Source organism: Pungitius pungitius, chromosome 18 (assembly GCF_949316345.1).
Source record: "Pungitius pungitius chromosome 18, fPunPun2.1, whole genome shotgun sequence".
In the NCBI taxonomy this organism is placed as follows: domain Eukaryota; kingdom Metazoa; phylum Chordata; class Actinopteri; order Perciformes; family Gasterosteidae; genus Pungitius; species Pungitius pungitius.
In genome coordinates this window covers 8,608,828-8,630,719 of record NC_084917.1, presented here as the reverse complement: position 1 = coordinate 8,630,719, position 21,892 = coordinate 8,608,828, and the positions used below count along the sequence as shown (strand labels likewise).

The 21,892-nt window shown below is 45.5% G+C and overlaps 1 protein-coding gene across 3 annotated transcripts in view; it reads right to left on the bottom strand.

The window, feature by feature from the left end:
- Positions 1-772: 772 nt before the first annotated feature.
- exd3 (exonuclease 3'-5' domain containing 3) overlaps positions 773-21,892 on the bottom strand; it is a 31,612-nt gene continuing 10,492 nt past the window's right edge. For all 3 annotated transcript variants that reach the window (XM_037484553.2, XM_037484556.2, XM_037484554.2), the window contains exons 18-21: positions 21,711-21,764; positions 21,462-21,593; positions 1,884-1,950; positions 773-1,759 (exon numbers count right to left, since the gene is read on the bottom strand). In XM_037484553.2, coding sequence (XP_037340450.2) covers positions 1,413-1,759; positions 1,884-1,950; positions 21,462-21,593; positions 21,711-21,764 — 600 coding nt within the window. In that variant the 3' untranslated portion in view covers positions 773-1,412. The remainder of the gene's footprint in view (positions 1,760-1,883; positions 1,951-21,461; positions 21,594-21,710; positions 21,765-21,892) is intronic.

Here is a 21,892-nt window from a genome sequence, read left to right as displayed (position 1 = left end):
AGGACTTGGCAGCAGCTGAGTTCCCTGTAAACTGACAGCTTGTGAAGTTAGAGATTCAAGAATTTAAAGCTGTAACACATTACAACTATAAATTCCATATAGTTATTCATGGCCATCATGTTACCGTTTGCTCACTTCAAACATTCTGAGGAAATGTTAATCATTGTCCAGGGTCACTGAATCATGCCGAGGTTCCCTGACTTCCTGACGGAGCCGCTGAGATTCAGACACACTGAGGACACATTTTTCTCATTGATTCACAGAACTACATCAGAGGGCAGGGCGGCGCTTTGATGCCTGTTAAGTGGTCAATTAATTAAAGTAAATATACGGCAGTGGTTCTGTTTTTTTTTCTTTCTTAAATTGATTTGAACTTAGCCTTAGAGTGTCAACAAAATAAACACTAGAACATTTAAATGCATAATTTTCCACAAAAGATCTCTGTAGGTCCAACAAAAATCCAACGTGGTGTGCAGAGAGGAGAGTTGGGAAGTCAGGTATGAGAAAATATGAAGGGATTCTGTATGTGTGTGTGTGTGTGTGTGTGTGTGTGCTGGGTTACTCTGTGACCCGTCTGCTCTTCAGCCTCGGGGCACCAGACCCCCACACTGTTAGTGTTACACCTGACAGACATCAGTGAAGCTTAGAGGATCTGTTGATGATCATGCCGTCTACTCTTAATCCTTCACCATCTGTCCCCTCCATTTGGAAACACGTCCTAAAATACCAGTACGGAGACAGGAACAACTGGGATTTCTCACAGATTGATATATAGAGTTAAATGCATTTTATTCACGCATATTCAGCTTTCAACAAAATAGATACAGATCACACAGAAAAGGCCGTAGAACTTGTGATCCGATAACAGCAACTTTTAAATCCAAACAATAAAATAAGAACAAATGAAATAGCAACATGCTTTATTGTTTGATGATAAAAAAAAATCCCTCAACAAGGAATTAGAATTAAGAACAATTAAAAGGATCTCAATACGATCCAAACCATAAATCCCTCTGAATGTGGTGTAACAGAAAACCTGATCAACGACAAAAATCTGATCAAATCAAAAGTTCGAAATTGATCACAGCGTGATCCGTCTTTGGATCACTGAGCTTAAAACTCTCACAAATGCAAAAGGTGTAAAGCCGTTGAAACCATATGTGTCTGTTTTTTTGGGGGGTTTGACACATTTTAAAACCATATGGCAAAAAGGAAATCCAAATGTATCCAAAGGAGTTGAAGTGGGTGTCTCTCTTGCAGATGAAGTCATTCTTAATGCCTCTTTTCTTATTACTCTCCCATCAAGTCGATTAGAAAAAGGAAAAAAGAAATGTCTATAATTGGATTCCATGCTATTACTGTGGATGCATTTGAGCGACAGGTAAAGCGCAGTAGCTCTGCAGATGTCAATCCTACTGTGCAGCCGCAGCGGATTTGGTGTCCTCGCCTGCAATGTGCAAGACCTCCTGAAACATGGAGAGGACGCGGCCAAAGTGGGAGCCTTCCCAGAACACCTTGCCACATCTGGTGCAGACGTAGAAGAGCGGTATCCTCGGCAGGACGGCGGGGGGCACGGCGTGGAGCTGTATGGGTGCCCCCCCGGGAAAGGTCAGCGTGTCAGGGTTCAGCCCCGAAAGGGGGGCCCACTGACACTGAACATACCTGGGGAATTCAGGGGTCAGAATGTCACCAAGCGTCCCCTCTTCCTGTTGTTGTTGTAGGATTGTGTGGTCGATGCTGTCCTCGCCCTGCAGAAATCCTAGAAACAGAATAAAGGCCTTTCATGGATTCATTAAGGTTGGCTGTTCCAATTCTCAAAAGCTACATTAAACAGAAGCGAAGGGGTAAAAGATCCAGTTAAATGCATCCAGTGTTTGACTGACCCTTCTGCTGAAGCATCCTGGCCATGTCCTTTCTGGGTACCGCTGCGTACTCGTCATTGTTACACGCCTGGACAAACACATAAAAGCAGTCATTTGAAGCGGGTCTGAAAGAAGACTTTTCCCAAGATAAAAAGGAAACAGGTGCAGCCCATCGAGATAAAAATAATCTCCTCACAGTGAACAAAGTGCACATAAGCTACCTTTTGCATAACTAATGGCCAGATACACCCATCAGTGTTCCTGCAACGCCTGCGTCTGCACCTATAAATAGTGTCGAGTCAGGTGACAGTTTAGTTGGCCGACGTCTGAAGGCAAAAATGTTTGTGTCGCTTTCCTCAACCGGCTAAACCCAGAAGTAAGTAAGTGCACGGCCTTTCCAAGAAAGAGTCTTCCGTGCTGCACTTGCTTGTTCATATAAAAAGTAACAGAATAAGTTAGAAAACTGGAACAATAAAAAACAAAGAGCAAAATTAAAAGTGCAGTATCTCTCTTCTGCACACCTGAGACAGTGCTGCATGAAGTGGCCATTCTGTTTTTTTAATTTAAAACTGTTATTTTATTTTAAAATGATTTAAGTACAAGTGCGATTAGGAACTTGAGATGAGATTCTGGGGCTGGAGGTCAGCAGCAGTGTGACCAGATTATATTTTCAAGATGCCCAATCATCTTTTAAACGTTCACATTTTAATTTGTGCATTTCGGCCAATGAGTTCCTCTCCACACAGACTGTACACCTGCATTGAACAGAAATTTGACTAATAATTCACCCGTCAAAGTTGAAAAAGCCCCCCCCCCCTCCTCCTTCTTTAAAACCGGGTGGAGCTCATGGTCCTAATAGTGCGAAAAAGTGCATTGTCGACCCATTCACACACACATTCTCTGTGTGTGTGTGTTGACAGCGTCTACGCCTCAGTAACGTTCACACGTCTGTGCTGTCCAGGCTCTCCCTGGTGAGAGATCTCACCGGTGGGACATTAGTGACCTCGTTTGCCGGCCCCCAACGTGTGTACACGCTCACACACACACACACACACACTCACACTCGTCTGTGAGCCATCCTGACAGCATGTCAGTGTTAAAAGCCTTGTCAACACACCTGAGCTCCACCCAGCAAACAACATTCCACTTAGAGGTGGGTTGTAAATCAAACCTCACTAAAAAACCTCACAAAGCCCAATCCTCGACTGGCTCACTGGAAGCCCCTTCTCTCTCTCTCTCTCTCTCTCTCTCTCTCTCCCCTCCGCTCTCTCTCTTTATCCGGGAAAAAAATTAAAATGACGACTGCAGATGCATTTGCGCTTTGCTGCACACAACAGTATGTCCCGTCCTCTGTGTGCACACGCGGAGGGTGTTTGCCTCTGTGGCGACTGAGGTCGGGACAGGAGAAAGCCAGCTAGACTGTGGAGGTGTGGGAATAGCAGAGGTGTCATCTCCTGTCTGCCTGCGGGAATGAAGCTCATCTCTCCGTTGGTGCACTCTTGTACACACACACACACACACACACACACACACACACACACACACACACACACACACACACACACACACACGGCGACAGCCAGGAGAACAGACCGAGCTATTTGCTCAGCTCAAAGTTTCCCAGAGTAGAGCAAGCCAGGACCTGCTCTGAACTCTCAAGGCTAAGCCACGGACCGGCAGGCACACACGCAACGGCACCTCGCACACAAGCAACCCGGCGTGGAAGCAATCCCCCGGAGGATCAATCCAAACACTGCTGCTTGGAAATGCAGAGATGGCGTTTGATCTTTTTTCCCCAAGAACTCATTTTTGGAGAAAGTGACACTGTGCGACGTAAGGCTGTATATTACAGTGAGAATAGCACACATGATAGTGATATTAACAGATATGCATTCATGATTTTCATGGAAATGCACGTGACGAAACGAGCCCGGCCACAGTGGTGAGGTTTTACAGAGCTTTATATTTTTAATAAAAACAGATATTATTTCATTTATGATTCAAAACCAGGTTGAACCAGTTGATTTCCGAAAGAATTTTTCAGTTTTAAGAGATACGTTTGTTCCACAGTAATGCCACCAGGGTTTTTTTCCTCGCTCACGCAGATGTCACAGAGAGCTGAAGGATAACAAACGTGTGCAGGTGCCTCTTCTGCACCCCCCCCACCCCCGCACGTTTAGCGACACAGAAACAATCAGGCCGACGGCGGCGTCAAAACCAATCGCATGTGTGCACAAGATCATGCGTGTGAACACCAAGAAGCATGTGGCTCCAGTCACCACAGTCTGCCCTTCTAAAGAAGCCGTTTGTACAGAACTGGTGCGTGCCACGGGATCCACAACTGTGTTATGGACTGTGTTTTAAATACGCGTCTTCTGGACGCAAGTCTTCTCTAACCGCAACTCGAGAGCTTTTCCCAACAGCGCTGGATGTACCGGCCGAGCCGCACGAGAGGATACCAGTTGCTGCGCCAAGTCTGTCCTCATTCGCCAACAAATGATATTTTGTTACAAGTGATTGTTCTTACGAGTCTTTTCTTTGTTAACGTTGCGGCCGTGGGATCAAAACGACACCAGAAATGAAACAAATGAAAGCGTTTGTCGTTGGAACTGTTTCCCATCATACTCTGAGTAGTTTAAGGGAGTTGCTACACTGCTACATATTGTTAGTGTGTTAGTCTTTTGTTCTCCCTGTTTTTCGGGGAACCTCCGGCATTCTCACACTCCGTGTGGCCGCGCCGGAGAAAGAATGCTCCTTGTCATGACAACAAAAGGGCTATCTAAAGTGTGATACTGTGTTTCAAAGGATGGGAGGTGGAAAAAAGAGGAGAAAGGGGGATATTGGGGAGGAGGTAGGAAAGAGAGGGAGTGGGAAGGAGGCAGGGGAGGGGGGGGGGGGGGGGGGATATTTCCTAACACACACACACACGCCAGCTCCCATGGGAAAAAATCCTCGACCAATCTCAAAAGGCGGTGCTTTTAGGGCTGATGTAGGTCACATGGTCTGAGCAGCCAATTGGGCACAAGTGATTTGATTCAAATTGTGGTAAGTCAGGTAAAAGGCAGCGTGGGAACTAAAGAGAAGGAGAGCGAGAGGGGAGGAAGAACTGCACCATCATTTCCCTTTGAAAAAACCCCCACTTAATTCCACTGGTCATGGTTGCTGTGGTCTTGAGAAATATACACAGAATGAGAAAGACAACAGCAGCGATTCATTGTTTGCTCCCATCGTCGCCTGTCCCCGGACATCCTGCCAGATTTACTTCCACGTCATTCCGTCTGAACCTTTGCTGCAACTGTGAAATGATGTAGTCCCATTGTGGGATCACACGGAGATCCGGAAAAAGCAGCCTCACGCTGAATAAATGATGAGTAAGGGGTAGCTGACTGGCTGAAAGCATTGATTTTTCCCCCTTTCCTACGCGGTCCCAAGGTCAGGCTAAGTGACTGGGACACCTTTCAAAAGCAATCGACAATCTCACACCCACAGGTTTAAACTGTGGAAAAGTGACCTGTTTATAATTGTTTTTAGCTGGGCAGAAGGAAGGAGAATGTGTGCAGGGAGTGGAAACACCTCGCTTCATTTAACACTTGTTCACTGAAAGCGCTGATGTCATGTCAGTGTCAATCATGAAATCAAGGGGCTTCTGATTGGTAAAAATAACGCCCGAATAACAGTCTGCAACTTGCAACGCAAACCAAGGGAGAGCGACTCGTGAAATGGTTTTTACGGAGAACACTTCCTGGAGGACATTCATTGTAATTAAAAAGAGGTTCAGTAGCTGCAACATCCTACTGGAGGTTGGAACTATCATCTTTTGGGCCTATTGTTTGCGTATTATTCCCTTGATCTGTTTAAAGACACAACGAGATCTTGAAATGCATTCGAACTGGGGTAAGATTATAAAACTGCAACTGCCCGTCTCATGTTGAAAAAAATAATTTTAGTAAATTCAAATGGGCTTCAGATGAGTTCTTGTTCATTCAAGCATACTCAAAATGTGGGTAAATAAACAAATGTGATGAACATAGTGTGTAATGTAATGGACAGTGGGACGAGATTCCACTGAATGCACCGGGAAATATAATGAATTAACCAACATATCAACGAGAAAGAACCAAGTTGGGAGTTTATTGCATTTTTTTTAATAAGATACTGATACTGTATTCAAACACCTTGTGCAGCAGCACGAGGGAAATGCCGCAGTGACCCACTAAGCACATGTACTTTCCCACAGTACCCTGTGGGCATCTGGCCAGTGTCTGAGGTAATTACCAGCTCCGTTAACTAACCACTACCACCTGACAGCAACCTGAACTTGGACCACAGCAGAGCCTGTCCGGGCCTGACGACTCACACGCACACCTTCCTCTGACTCACTTCACTTAGTTTGCTCGGCATGCAGAAGGTCTAAGATAAATTCACATGCAACTCTCTCACACTGATTCACGTTGCACCCACGCATCGTACCTGCAAGGTACATTTTGTCTTCCCAGATCTTCCCAGGGTTGCATCCTGTGGTGTTGAATCAGCTATGACAGCGAAAGCCTGCTCGTCTTTCTCTTTTTTGTGTAAATGCTTCGCATTGGAAACAAAATGTTCATTGGCATGCATTTGGACAGTGTTAAAAAAAATCCAGTGAACTTCATGTCATCTGAGACAGATGTGTTGTAGTTGTTTTATGCCAAGTTGCTTTATTATTTCAACACTACTTAATTGACCCTTGTCCTGCACTCTTATTTTTCTTCAAGGGTTGAAGAGGTGTGACCCCGTCCACCGAGTTCTCCAACATCCGTCCAGTAATAGATTCGCTGACTTTTCTCTTTAGACAAGCCTTCTCACTTAAATAACCACGTTCTAAGTAGACCAAATGCAGCAACTACTTGCATAAACAGTAAGACATCATTGAAATAGTTGTAAAATGTCTTTGTATTTCAATTTTTTTAAATTTTTTTATACTGCACATGGTTCTCTTAATTATAAGAAATATATCTTTATTTTGAAACCATTTTACTATAAAAGACCTAAAAGTAAAGATATTCCTGTTTCATACCATAGAAATGATACAGGAGTTGTGACGGGTCGTCAGTAGCAACATTTCTCTGCCCTTCATGATTTGGGGGGAAACTGAGGGAAACCCTGCTCGGTTGGTCCCGCTCGGTTGGTCCCGCTCCCTTGGGGCGTCTCGCGCTCCCTCAATCCCTCTTTTTGTTCCTTTTCTCCTGTCAACTTTCTTTTCCCACTTTTGACCGTTTTCTCACCCCTTCACTCCGGCCTCTCAACAATTTTTCCCCTCAGTTCCCTCTTCATCGGGGGCTCACTAAAAGGGTGATGAAGAAGATAACAGTCTGGAGTCTAGCAGATAACAGTCTCTCTCTCAGCCGCCCCCCCGCCCCCCTCCCAGTGTTCCCTTCAATCTCCGTCTCTCTAGTTGTCTCTGACCTCTAACCCCCTTCTTTCTCTGCATCTCCCAAGTACTTTTTCTCTCTCTCTTCAGACGCCGGGTAGCTGGGGCCGTTCTAAGCCAAACAGCCGGGGAGATCAACGTACTGAAAAGGTCCGTTGACAATGCTGCTCACTGGGCAGTGGGTTTTGAAGAGGGATAAAAACAGCTCATCTCGGAAACATAAAAAGATGGATTAAACAACCGGCCAGCATCCATTGACATGTTGCTTTTTATGGATGATGAGTTGAAATTAAAAACAGCCGGACTAAACATTGTGTGTTGGAGTCAGGTGGCAAACGGCATTCAGCACTTGCCCTTAATGTGCTTTTTAAGTTTAGCGGTTAATTTCCATGTACTTGTTTGGTTGAGCTGAAAACGAAAAAATTGATGGAGGCTTCAGAGTGTCCAGTAGCAACCCGTTGTGATTATCTAGTTTTGATCCTCCTTTAAGAAAATAAACATATGTGTTTGTTCAATACATGGTGTTGGTCAATACAAATCTCATTTTTGTAGATATATAATGACTAATTGAATAATCAAGAAAGTAAACATCTCTGGATTGCTCTTGAAACCTATACCTATTAAAGCGAGAGGAAACTTTACATTTGGAAACAATTGTTGAGGACACAACTGGTGAGTTTTGTGCTGCCTTTCAGTGCATTTGTCCTTCTGTGGCCAAAACGGTGCTCCAAATGCTCCGCCCCCCCCCCCCCGTGCCTTTGGTGCACCTACTCAACCTGCCATAATTACGACATCCAGAACGTTTCCTCGACATGCGCTAACAGTTCTCTAACTGTCACTACACCCACTCACACCAAACTGAAATTCAACCCATTCAACCTGAATGCATCGACCTGATCTACATCTGCACGCTCACACACACACACACACACACACACACACACACTCACAGATTCGTCACGGGAGAGCCACCAGCAGATTCCTTCCTCAACGTTACTTCCACCCCCCCCCTCTTATCTCTGCCTGATGTAAAGGCCTGCAGGCACTGAGGCAATGACATCATAATGCAGAGTGTTTTATCCACGATAAATATTGACAGCGGTGGTGGCTGCTTATCCCTCCTGAAGAGCTGTGAGCGGACGATAGAGGACAGACTCACTAGCGTGGCTTTTTGACGGACGACTCGTCAGCGTGGCTTGTTATCTACAGATCATTTCACATACTGTGTGACCTTCTAATTGGCTTATTCTGCAACAGGAGGCATACACTGATGGCCAGATTCCCAAAGGCGGGGACTGCTTTATTTTCTGCACGTCTTTTATCTTTCAAAGCGCCCAGGCGGGATTCCTGTGACACAAATATGCCCTCTCACTTTGTTTGCACTCTGAGGAGTAAGCGGGCCGAAGTTCATCCTTTTCTGTGGGTAACAAGTGGGATCATCTTGTACATTTCAAGATCTCAGATAGAGCAACTATTTCCTAAGCAGTGTGCAGCATTTATAGTTTCTGCATCCATCTGACTGCGTGGGCCTAGGTGACAAACTCTCATCCGCTCAGGTCCTCGGACCGTAAGCATCGATAGTACATGACCACAAACACGTGAACCCATGTCGTGTTTGACATATCTACAATGGACACTTGGCAGAGAGGGATCTAAAGGAGGCCGTTCACACTCGTTCAGGAGTTACAATGTCCCCGTCAACTGAGACCACTCCATTTGCTGATTGAAGAGCACGAGAAGTAGTTGAGAGCATGTGATAGACCATTGAACCTTTCTGCAGCTTTACAATGTATGCATCATGTACCCACTGAGCTTCCAGGCTCAACATTGATCGACCATGCAAAAAGGTCTTTTGTCCAAATTATAATGGGCCATTCGTAGTTTTAAAATAAGCATAACATTCCCAATAGGAGCACTTAGCATGGCTCAAGAACCGAGGTGGTTACTAACAAAATGTAATTGTTCCTGACAACTTACTCAATGGGTTCAAAAACAAAAAACTCAGCTGTACACACTAAAAAAGGCTGGTGATTTTACGGGGGCCACAAATGACCAATCGGTCCCAGAGACAATGGAAAGAGATGCTCATGCAAGATAAGAACATCATTACTGTTTTAAACCGCTGCTGAGCTTTTGGACCGACACAGACACACCCACCCACTCGGCCCATGTCGGTCCCGCGAATACTTTGAGGTCACAAGCACACAACTCACAGTGGAAAAGGCTAAGGGAGGGCGAGATAACGGCAAATAAAAGAGCCAAAGGGCTCAGGGTTAAGTGGTAATAATGATGCAGCATCAGTGTGTGTGTGTGTGTGTGTGTGTGTGTGTGCGCTTTTTCAAACTCACATCAAAGAGTCTCTGGGAGCCTTGTTCATGTCAACAGGAGAACCAGGGGGGAAACGCAGCATTAAACACAGAGAGGCAGAGAGGCAGAGGGGGGGGGGGTTTAGAAAATAAAAAAAGGAAAGAAGAGGGGGGTGTTGGGGTAAAAAGGAAGCAGTACATGATAGCAAACAAAGGCTGAGGGTAAAGAGAGGACTGAGGCGGAGAAGGGTGAGGGACGGCTAAGGAGAAGTGGGTCGGAGGTGAGAGGTTGGGGTATTAGGGCAGAGGAGGGGAGGGGACCCGCGGTAGAGGGGTTCACCTCTGTTGTGAATGCAACAAGGTAAAACCAAAAAGAAAGGGGCAGCGGAGAGAGAGAGGTCCTGTGTCGTACACCCTCTTTAAGTCCACCCTTCCCCCCCCCCCCCCCCCCCCCTCTGCCCCTGCCCCCTCTCCTCCCTCCACCACTGCTGCTCTCTCTCCGCGACCGGTCCCAGCGAATTCCCCAGGGCCAGGGGCAGTCCCCTTTCAGTCTCCAGTGACACAGTAATTAGAAGTGTGGGAACTGAATCCGTCCCTCTTTCTGAGCCCCGAACTCCCACCAGCACCCCTCCCTCGCTCCCTCCTTTTGCTGGTCATAACCCCCCCCCCCCCCCCCCCCCCCCCCCCCCCACACACACACACACACACACACACACATACACCAGGTCCTGGCTCCTACCCTTCTCGTCAACCTTCTTTGCCACCTCTCTTTTTGCAGTCTCAGGAAGTAGCATCTACTCTCAGAAAGAAGTCTCACATCAGGCCAGGAAGACATTATGTTCACAGCTTTAAAGGTAATTGAAGATATGAATATCACCAAGTGGATTAAATAAAAAATTGTGAATCTAATGAGAGCCCATAAGCTTAATCCTCACGGGCCACCTGTGACGTCCATGGGAGCTACACATCACACACACTCACACTCTCAACCCCATACACTTCATTCACCCCCCCGCCACCGCCAATTCACCCCCAACTCACTCACCCCCCGCCTTCCCTCAAGCCACAGAGTCCCCTATCTCTTCGAACAGAGCAACGCTGTCTCTCCCGCTGCCTGTCAAGCCCACCACCCCAACCCCCATTCGCTATCTCCGCGGCGATAACCATGGGAACAGCAGCACTGTGGGAACGGGCTACCAATTGACCAAAATAGACAGCAGGAAAATGGAGGGAAAGAAAGAAAGAAAGAAAGAAAGAAAGGGCTTGCTGCATCCAAGGAGGCCTTCTGTGTGTGTGTGTGTGCGCGTGTAGGAGGTCCATGGGATCAGCCAGACAGACAGGTACTCAGGCACTCCAGTCACCTCTGGTTGCCATTGGCAACAAAGGGGGTCGCTGGGTGGCTTGAGTTGCAACATTAATTAATCAACGGATATGCCAATTTAATTTGAGTTGGTGGGACGCAGCGAGAGCTTTCCTTCTCACACACGAATACACTTTAAATGGCCCTAAATAGAAGCGTCCCACGCAAAAAAGGCTACACCCATAGCCACAACACACCCTAACAACACACTAATATTACACCATCGCACACCCAGAAAAAACAGCACAGGCATGCACCACGACGAGCGGACATGTGTAAACGAAAGCATTGAGTCAGAAGGTTTGCACGAGTGAGGAATGACATGACTGGAATGATTGGCATTTGAACAATACAACAATGAGCCAATAGTACTGGCAACTTTCAACCAATAACAAGAGAGGTTTGTACGCTTACATCAACGATAACTGTTGGATGTGCATGTCGTGATTTCATATTCACTGTTTTTTTCATTCTGTATGTAGCTGTATTGAGCTCCCTGCCATAGGAAAATATGAAAGGATGTCAGAGATATGATTCCCACCAATGATAACATCCGAGCTAAGAATAAACACACACACACATATATACATCTCTTTTGGTGTGTTTGTATTGATGCACTGGCAATGCTGCACACAAGAATAAATGCATGAAAACAAACTTCTCAGACTTCGTGTCGGTAGTTAAATGCTGGGCTGCAGTTCCTGTGAGAAACACGAGACACTGGGTTTCCTACGCCTGAAAGGGGCGGAGCAGGAAATGGGGAAAAGACGCACGTTGCGCATCATCATTTTTTTATTTTGGTACCTTCTGTGGGTCTAATTTTCCATCCCATTTATATCCTGCATGTGTTTCCCAGTAGCTTGCTTTGTAAGGAAAAGACACTTCTGTGAGATAAAAGCAGGCCAGGGGGGAAGTAACAAATTATATTCATAAAAAAACTGAGAAAACCTTAAAAGGCCCATTAATTAACATTCTTTTTAAATTGTTAATGGTTTTGGTAATTGTTTTCAAAGGAACTATCCTTATTAACTTCCTATACTTATAAATAGATAAATTAGGTAAGTATTGAATAGCTGCAGCTGCATGCCAGTTTCTAGGATTTGCAGATATTTGGGACTTAGCACTGACCTCAGTCTCACCTTGCACTCTCTCATAAACCAGCTCTATTTGCATATTGTTATGCTTGTTTAAGCACAGCAGCATGGGTTTCACATTTAACTAAAAAAATGCTATTGTGAATGAATTTGAATGTGAAGTCATGTGAATTAGAAAATAGTTGTGGCACGTGGCCAGTTGAGCCTAAAAATCCAATATGATTTTTTTCTCTTATTCTGCCCAGAAACTTAAATGATCTTTTTATGTTCAGTTTTTCTCCTGCTTTCCCTCCTTTGTTTTCCTCATATTTATCTCCTCTCAGTACTCACTCTTCTCTTTTCTTCTCTAATTTCTATCAATCCATCTATCTATCCACACTGAATTCCCCAGGTCAAGCAGCTTGACCTCTCCGGCCGTCCACCTCTTTGCTCTCTGGGCGGGGGGTTGCTGGTTCTGCCTGTGACCATTCCTACCCTGCAAAGACTTTTCCTTTAATATGACTGAGGAGGGGACAAGAAGAAAACCAAGAAAGTGCGTGTGTGTGCGTGTTCTTAACAGACGTCAAACCTCCTGATCGGACCACCAAAACTGCAGGCTTTTGGGAAGAAGTGCGAGAAAACTTAGTCTAAAAGTTGGAAAGCCAAGCTTGCAGCACATTCCCGAGACCTACACGCGCACGTACAAGCAGTACAGTGAGACGTGAGAGCAGGCCAGACATTTAAAGAATGTTTACAGAGCGTACAGACCTACACAGAGAACATAAACTGTGTGGATGGACGCAGTTCCACACATCAGAGACGAGATAAATGGCAACATCAAAACATGCGCACACGCACATACAGTACAGTGGTGAGTTCAGAAACCACAGACTATGAGGGGGGGGGGGGGTTACCATCTATTATCTCTGTCTCCATGAGGTTTAAATGTAATTGTTTACACAACTCATTCTCGGAAACTCTGCACACGCACACGCACACACACACACACACACATAAATAAACTTAGCCCACAAAGGGTGCAGGGTTGTAGTTGTAAAGCTGTGTAGGTCAGAGGTTCCCACCTTGCTGCTTTTCCTTTCCATCATTTGCATAAAAAATCTTCCTGTGACAATAGAAGAGTAAAAGAAGAATTAAAAAACAACCACAGAAGTTGCTTTTCAGAGAGCGTACGTTACACTCACCAGTGTTTCCCAAACATTGACTTTACTCACTCTAGTGAGTACAAGCATATGTCGCTCCCCGCTTTAACGATCATACGCGTTTGCTCTGCTCCATGGACGTTATGAAATGGTTGGTATTATTACACCTCTGCGCCCATATCTCTAAAACGGATGCATCAACGTTAACTATGAGCTCAACAACACTGTCAATATTGGAGAAGAACTTTGTGAGGAGGCATGGCTAGCATGGAAAGCCTTTGAGGTAAAGTTAGAACCCAGCTGGGTCGCCATGGACACCACGCTGCGGGCTGGGTGTGCCTGCTTCGGGGTGCACAGGCACCATCACAACGCCCCAAAACTCTATAAACAGGAGACAGGAAGACACATACACAACCGCCGAATTTCAATATCCCTACTTGTGCAACTCTAAGCGCACACACACAACAGACCACACACATTCATCCCAAGCAGAGGTAGTTAATAACCTAACATTAACAAAAGACAGCAGGGAAGGATAACGTGACTTCCTAGAACTCCTTCATGCTGTAGGGGGATGATGTTATCATAAGTGGAAATCAGTGCTCACTCATCTTTTTTTAACAGTGAAATATATTAAACAGAGGTCCTAAACATGTGCGAAAACGCCTGCGCACATCAACCGCACACTTTTAGCTTTGAATCCTAGAGCTGGCCGCTACGATGCAGTATTCTCACACGGTCAAAGTGAAACCCTAGAATATCAACAAAAGGGTAATAAGCAGTCTTGAATCAATCAGCAAACAGGAATGGCTCCGTGTTGGCCTGGACAGTCGTTTGCCTCAGACAAACCGATGCAACCCTTAGATTATTGGCTCAAAGCTACAATCACGTTATTCTCTAACTCCTTGTCATAGCAAAGAGACGGTTAAAAAAAAGGAGAAGAAAAATGGCTTTCTGCCAAAAGCTAATTTATAAAATCACATTTGAGCAGGCATGGTTGCCTCCAGAGCATGACTTCATGTGGAGGAGCTACCCGAGCTACTAAAGTGGGCCCGTGTGCCACAGGGTTGTGAAAATAACGACCCTAAAGCCCTCGGCTATTTCTCACTGGCAGGTATTAGCGCGGCTGACAAGAGTCCTTCATCATCCGAGCTGTGTGCGGCGCGGGCAGAATGCCTTCGGAGGGGTTTGCTGCGTTTCGCCCAGCGTGTTGAGTGTGGGAGAATGATCTATGATTCACTAAGCGGCAGAGACCGAAGATCACATTTCACTAACCCAAGGGAAACCATTATACCGTGACCACAGACACAAAGACGGCCGTACCGGCGGTATCTGGGAGAGGACGACAACATTTCTGAAGCTAGTTCGCAGCTTTTGTTACGGTTACCTACTGGATTTCCATCTCACTCATGGGAGAACATCTTTAATTGTGTAAAGCGAGGCAACATGGTTGCATTTGTAGACGCTTTAGATTGTTCACAATTTTCTTTCAAATTCCTGACCTACTTTTGCTCTCAGCATGCACCAATTATGTTTTCTTTCAAACGAAGATTCACTTATTACCGAAGAACTCCACACAGTGAACAACAACACATATTTAATAGCTCCATATCGGCTTCTGTCTGGTGCTCTGGTTGTTTGCTGACCCGAGCTTTTGTTATTACACCGCAAAGAATTCAGCCTCCCAAAGGAGACTATTTAGGAGCAGGGGGCAATGGCTCGGACCAGCACAGTCCAGCTGCACGGCTACTGTACAGAAACTTCCTTTTTTTCTCCTGGTATGTCTGAGAGGAAGGCATCAGTAAGTGGTTCCCTCTCCCTGAGCGGCAGGGGAAAGTAGACCCTCTCGAGTGCCTCTCGGCTTCCCCCACCTCCCCCATGAGCCAATAACGCAGTCAGACAGCCCCACACACACACACACACACACACACACACACACACACACACACACACACACACACACACACACACACACACACACACACACACACACACACACACACACACACACACACACACACAGTGTGGTTTCTCCTCTGGAGGGGAACATAAACAGGGCTGTCTGTCTGCAAGCGGAGAGCTAGTTCTCATGACATCACCACCCGGCAGGAATGCTGTGCTCTGCCCCGTCAAAACCCCTCCACCGGCCAGCAACTAGCGCGCGCACACACACGCGCACATTCGCAAAAACACATGTTGAATGATTTATGCACGTACATATTTTCACAGGGAAATGAACCACATTCACAACAACCAGCAAACAGCATTTAGAGTTATTTTCCCTGCTCTTTCTTTGCGACTGTCTTTCTTGCTGCAGACAGACAGCGTCCTCCGCTGCCTCTCCTGCCTTGTCTTTATCACCACATTACGCTTATTCGTCTTGTCATTTCTCATCCTATCTGTGCCGTCCAGTGTCAGACAATGTGTACAACACAGAAACGGAGCGCAAGCAGGAGAAGAAAACACTTAAGTGTAACTGTCTGAATAAAGCTAAATATTGCTGTGTGTGTGTGTGTTTGTGCGCGTGGGTGTGGGAGACATGGGAAATTACGCACTACCTCATTGTATTGGTGTTTGGAGGAAAAGCCCTATTGAGGCTCTCCCTCCTTCCTTCTCACCTCTCTTCCTCTCTCTCCAACTCTCTCCTACCGTTTCCATCCCTCTATCACTTCCTCTCTCATCCTTCTATTCCTAGCCATCTTCTCCCCCACCTCCCCTTTCTATGTTTTTCTATTCCACCTTCTTGCTTCTCTCTCTCATCATCCCAACCTGTCCCTGCAATATATTCTCTCAATTTCTTACTCATTTCTTTTTCCTCCTTTCTGTTGCTCTCAAACTCATGGGGAAAGCAGTGACAGGAAGCAGCTTGGCTCTCAGACAATGGAACACATCAAAAAGCAGCACCAGCCTCACCAACTTCTCACACACACACACACACACACACACACAGCAAGACAAACAGGACATTCCAGCTGCCGGCTGCACCGGATTCCTCGCCTTGGCTAATCTGAAACGGAGGAGAGTGAGACTGGGAGTGGAGCGGAGCGAGGAGGCAGGGTGAGAACGGCAGAAAGAGAGAGAGTGAGAGAGAAACAGATACCGGGAAGGAGCAATATTGGGGTGCAGAAAAGGGAAAATTGGAAAGGAGGGATTGGCGGGGGGGGGGGGGGGGGGGTCAGAGGAGGTATAGCAGGCTTGAAAACGCCTGGGCACACAATTATGTCCCTGTATATGCTTATTATGACACGCATCCAAATGGAAATTGTGTATTATGACTGTTACCTGAATTTGAATCATTAATTCACACATGGTGATTGTGTGTGTAGAGCCCCACATCAATTGGAATTTACAGTATATTCAAATGGGGACAAAATATGTCTGTATGATTGCCGGCCATGTTTGCTACTTACTTGTCTTGGCTAAGCAACGGAAACGGAGACATGTGTCATTAAATATCCTAAAAGAAAAGAACAAGCCACCTATTCATCCGCTAAAGAAACCTCAGATAAGCCTCAGTAACAAATTCACACACAAGCATGCAGATACACATCATGCATGCACCCGCATACACAGGTGTCACTGCGTTGCTATGCTAGCCTAGGGCCAACTCGGCTGTGGGAGTAATTATTATACTAATGGTCATGTTAAAGTATACAGTAAAAAACACTTTGATCATGTATTGTTTTCTAGTTCCAGCCTGCGTCACATTGAGATGATTCTTAGGATGACACACCTCTACAAATTCCCGACCAAGCTGTGTTTAAGATCAGCAATCGGTTGTTGACGTTTTCTCATGTTCACATACAAAGAGTTTGGTGTTGTGTAAGGTCATCATGAAACTATATCTCCATCAGCAAATAGATTTAAATATTCTGTCACGGTGATTTCGACCATGTCACCCAGGCCTAATTATTTGCTTTCATTATTAATCCAATACATGTACATTTACAATAAATGGGACTTTTATTTACCTTTGCATGGGTTCATTAGTTTGAACCACTGTTTCCCTTCTGTTGAAATAGCATTTCCAGTAAAGTACACAAGAATACTTTTATACTCATATTTCTGATGAACAATGAACTCCTCCATCCACAGAAAAAGGAACAGACCTGAGCGGCAAAGCGAAAGCTTAACATGCTCTGTGGCAGTGTCTTATGATTATTGATAAACGCAACACAACAAAGAAACACAACGGCTTGGCCTTCCCTGATTTGAATCCCGTAGTCAGAAACAACTACAGACCAGAGATGCTCACAAGTCTCTGAGCTCGAGTCCGAGTCGAGTCTGAAGTCACCGTGTGTGCGACTTAAGTCGCACTCGAGTCCGAGTCTCAAACTCGAGTCCCCATCTCTTATCATTGTCCCTTTTACCGTAAAAAAAACATACCAACAATTTTTTACTCCGTCAATTTTTCTCCATTCAGGCTGCTCATCAGTTGCTCAGAACTGCGCCCACCTGTGTGTGTGTGTCAGAGAGAAGTGTTTGTTGGGTCGACCAATGTTCTGTGTGAGCGTGTGTTGGGCCTTTAATACTTTATGTATGTGTGCAACAGGAGACACAAAGCCCTCGCCACACACAGTGGGAAATATTTGGGATGGTTTCCCTCGGAATGTCTTGGCGTGCCTATGGAATGCCGCCCTCCCCTCCCCTAGCCCCCCTCCCTCTCTCTGCCTTCTCCCGGTGGCTCCCCTCTGGTCTCGGACGAGGGAAGGGAGAGTGGGAAAAAACGGTGGGACACCCGAAACCTATTTGGTCACCACGAAAAAAAGGAGACAGCACAAAAATGCAAACAAAGCCACAGAGCTGAAGTGCACTTGGAAACACACGCACGCACACACACGCACACACAGGTTTATAAATCTGGGTGTCAGGGTTTCACGGCTCGTACGAGAATACTTTATCTGCAGACAATAGAGAAAATGTGCATCCAAAAATAACTGCAGAGAATCAAGGTGTGAGAACATAAAGAAAGAAATACCTGATACCTACAAACTCACTGACCGTATTTCAACGCGCACAACCACACTCGGTGGAGGGTAACTTTAAACGTGTCTCAACCTCTCGCATTCCTCCTGTTTCTCAGCCAGCGGCTCTCTTTGTAGATCAAAGGACGAACAACAAGTCTTTCTATCGCCTGGCCCTCCTTCAGCCCCTCCTCTTCCTCCAGTGCCACCTTTCTCAGTCACTCTCTGTTCCCCTCACTCTTATTCCCTCAAACACCTGTCCCGCTAGCATGCTCGCTCGCACGCACGCACACCGATTATTTCAAACATCCCTCACAAAATCTCCCCCAAAGAGAGAATAGTCCAGGTTATATTTTTCTTTCTGGAAGTTCTAAGGGGCGAACCATCTTGTCTCCTTCTTGTCTGTGTTGGGTCGCACAGTACCACCTCACTGCTATTCTCCTGTGAAAATGGCCGTGAACAGTGGCAAAACTGAATCTGAATGAATTTACTCAAATCCAGACATACGACAAGTCCCTTTGTCTTTGGTCATTACATAACTGCTCATAAAATTAGTAAAAGCATCAAGCATACTTCTGACTCACTTGTCTAACCCGATAAAATGAACACGAAGCCATGCCTAACCCGGACTAACCGTCTCCTCCTTATTTGCTTTCACTGCTGTTCCGTTTCCATGTCAGTCTTTTTACCTCCCTGCCATCACTTCTGGTCTCACTTCTCTCTCCCTCCCTAGCACCCCCACCTCTGCCACCCCTCATTCTCATGGTGTGGCGGTTCCTGTTGCTCTTGTTTTCACTTCCCCAGTAGTCTGGTGCGTGGGAAAAAGTGGTTCTGCTGCAAGGGTGTCTACAACTGGCTGCGTGTGTGTGTGTGTGTGTGTGTGTGCATCTGTGACCGACTCAACAGTTGTGTGTGTGTAAAGGTATGGAGGTGACTGTGGGTGTGTTTATGGTGGTGTTTGTAAGTTTGGGCTTTGAGTGTTTATGTTTTGCATCTTTCATGACTATCTCTTAGAACATCGCTGCTATCTCAACATGTCTATAAAAGGCCGGTATGACACATCTGAACTGCGGATGTGCACACACTGCATATGTGTATAGCTGCAGCAGGCATTAGTATAGGGATAGGATGTAGCTGTATAAGGAAACTGTAATGACCAATAGCAAACTCCACCCTGTTACTCTGCCTCTCAGGTACAGAAATGAATCACAGTGAAGTCAACATCTTGAATTAAATTAAATATAATATAATCAAATCAAAATGTTATTAATGCAGCAACAGACTATACAATTTGAAAACACAACTGTCAGTTATCTGGAGTTGGGTACTTCCAGAGCCACACTGACATAAATCTATAAATGTGCACATAAATCCTTAAAAACAGCATCAATAAAGATTTAATCCGTTGATTGCATCAAATAAAAAACTGTAGTGTTTCTTTTGTTTTCAAACACCCAATTTATGTGAGTATGCAGACAAGGATGCAAATATTCCTATGCCTCTAAAACCTCTATTGCGTCCTATTAATACACAGAAACAGACAACAACCCTTTCCCTGCACAATCTTTACAGGCACGTACACAAATCTGTGGTTAATCTCCTCTTCCCTGCCTTTTATTTTCTTTAAACTCCTCTTTCCTCATGACATTGATCAGTGGTGTATGTGCATGAGGGAGAAACGGAGAGACAAAGGGAGAGAAACTAACCCATCCATTGCTAATCAGGGAGCTTTACAATCAGACAACAAAAGGGGTTAACTTCGCCTGGGTGGGCCAAGGAGAAGCCCTCAGGGGGGGAACCCTCCCTCCAACTCACACACACAGATACAATCTTATACTACTTCATTTTATTATGAACTCTGTCTTCAAAGTGTTTGAACACACTCATCTGTGGTCATTATCTTTTTTTAGAGAATCTTCAAAAATCCAAATTCCACAACTTGATCAAGGAAATACTCTTCTTTAAGTTATGCGTTGCTTATTCTTCAGTGAAAGTTACGACCGGGTTGACATTGTAAAATATCACCCACATGCTGTAACAAAAGGTTTTTCAGGTATGCAGTGTAAAGTGTTGGGAAAGATCGGATGCAGAGCCGTTCCTGGTAGTGTGCAACACTTATGGAACATTTGGCCTTTCCTAAGCCATATATCAAAGGGACTTTGCCTCGGGGTGGCGTCAAGATTGATCAATAAATAGGAAAGGCCGAAAACCATTTGGCCACGGTGTGGTCGCGTCATCATTGCGAGACAGGAGGTAGCATTAAGAAAGGTCCAGTTTTTCTGCCAAATGCACCCAGTGGTGCATCTTGACACATTTAGTGCCACAGGGAGCAGTAAGAACACCCAAGTTTAGAAAACGTCCTGCAAAGATACCTCCCACCAATCCCAACCGCCACAGACACACAAACATAAACACAAACACACATGTTTTCCCCAAACAGCCACCCAAGGAGATTTCTACAGATCAGATAAAGTCAATTCAACAATGATTGGTGGCAACAGGCTGACTTACAAACTCCAGGCCCCTTACACATCATCTAAGAGGAATTTGAAAAGGGCAGTGTGCTGCACCTCTATTTGTATCTGTATGCAAGTAAATATGTTTCTGTAACTGAGGAAAGAAGAATAGTTCAATGTTTAAATCCACACTCATTCTTAAGACTATTCTCATCCCTCCAGCCATGTATCCCCATTTTCCACCAGTTGCCCAGATCAAGGTTGTGGTGGCAGCAGGCTGAACAACACAACCCTCAATCTCCTTCCTCAGCCACATCCTCCAGCTCCTCCTAGGATAGCCCGAGGCATCCTAAGGCCATACGGGACACGCAATCCCGTTCAGTGTTTCTTGGGCTAGCGCCAGGGTCTGCAAAGAACATCTCACAGTCTCAACTGGTCACCTCCAGCAAGGACGGCCAAGCAGTTCAACCTCAAGCTTCTTTCTCATCCTCTCAGCAAAGGTGAGCCTGTTTAGGACAAACATCCACACTAGTTTTCCACCCTAGTTCCCCCTTTCGTATATTAGTTTCTTCCCTTTTTTTCCTCAGTATTGCACAAAACACCACAACTGCCACAATCTTGTTTGTTCTCAGAAATAGGGAACTTAAAAAGCTCAGCAGAATTTTATAACCACAGAAATATTGTTTGGTGTTCATATTGCTTGTAATTGATAAAGGAACTCAAGCTGTTATTTATAAAAGCATCAGCAGAATGCTTGAAACGGGAACGAAAATGTGTTTGTCTTTGGCAAGTAATACAAATCAGCGAATTGTGAAGTTCAAACACTAATTCATTTATACAAAACACACCCAGATCCAGCGTGAAGTTTCTTACCTGGCAGCGGCTGAATATGTCGCTGGGAGTGAGCTGGACGTTGAAGTGCCTGAGGACTCGCACAGCCTGGTCTCTGGCCTTTTCTGAACAGTCTAGGGACAGACAGCGGCCCTCGCCCACCTGGGACCGCAACTGTGCGGGCAGACGGAGGCGGCACGTTTTTTGCAAAGCCAACGGGGAACGTGCATGCGCACTCGCAGTGTTGGTAGATATGAGATTGTTTGTGACATCACATCAGTCGGTACTTACGCTTTGGAACGGTTGTCCACATGTGAGAATGAAGCGGCCTTCAGCCTGTGCTAGCTGTCACACAACACAAACACACTTAACACACACTTAAATGCAATACTTGTATTTTTGTTTGTCAGAAATATGTCTATTAGTTTTCAGATCTTCTTGGAAGTGTCTATTGTGTATAAATTATTGGCAGC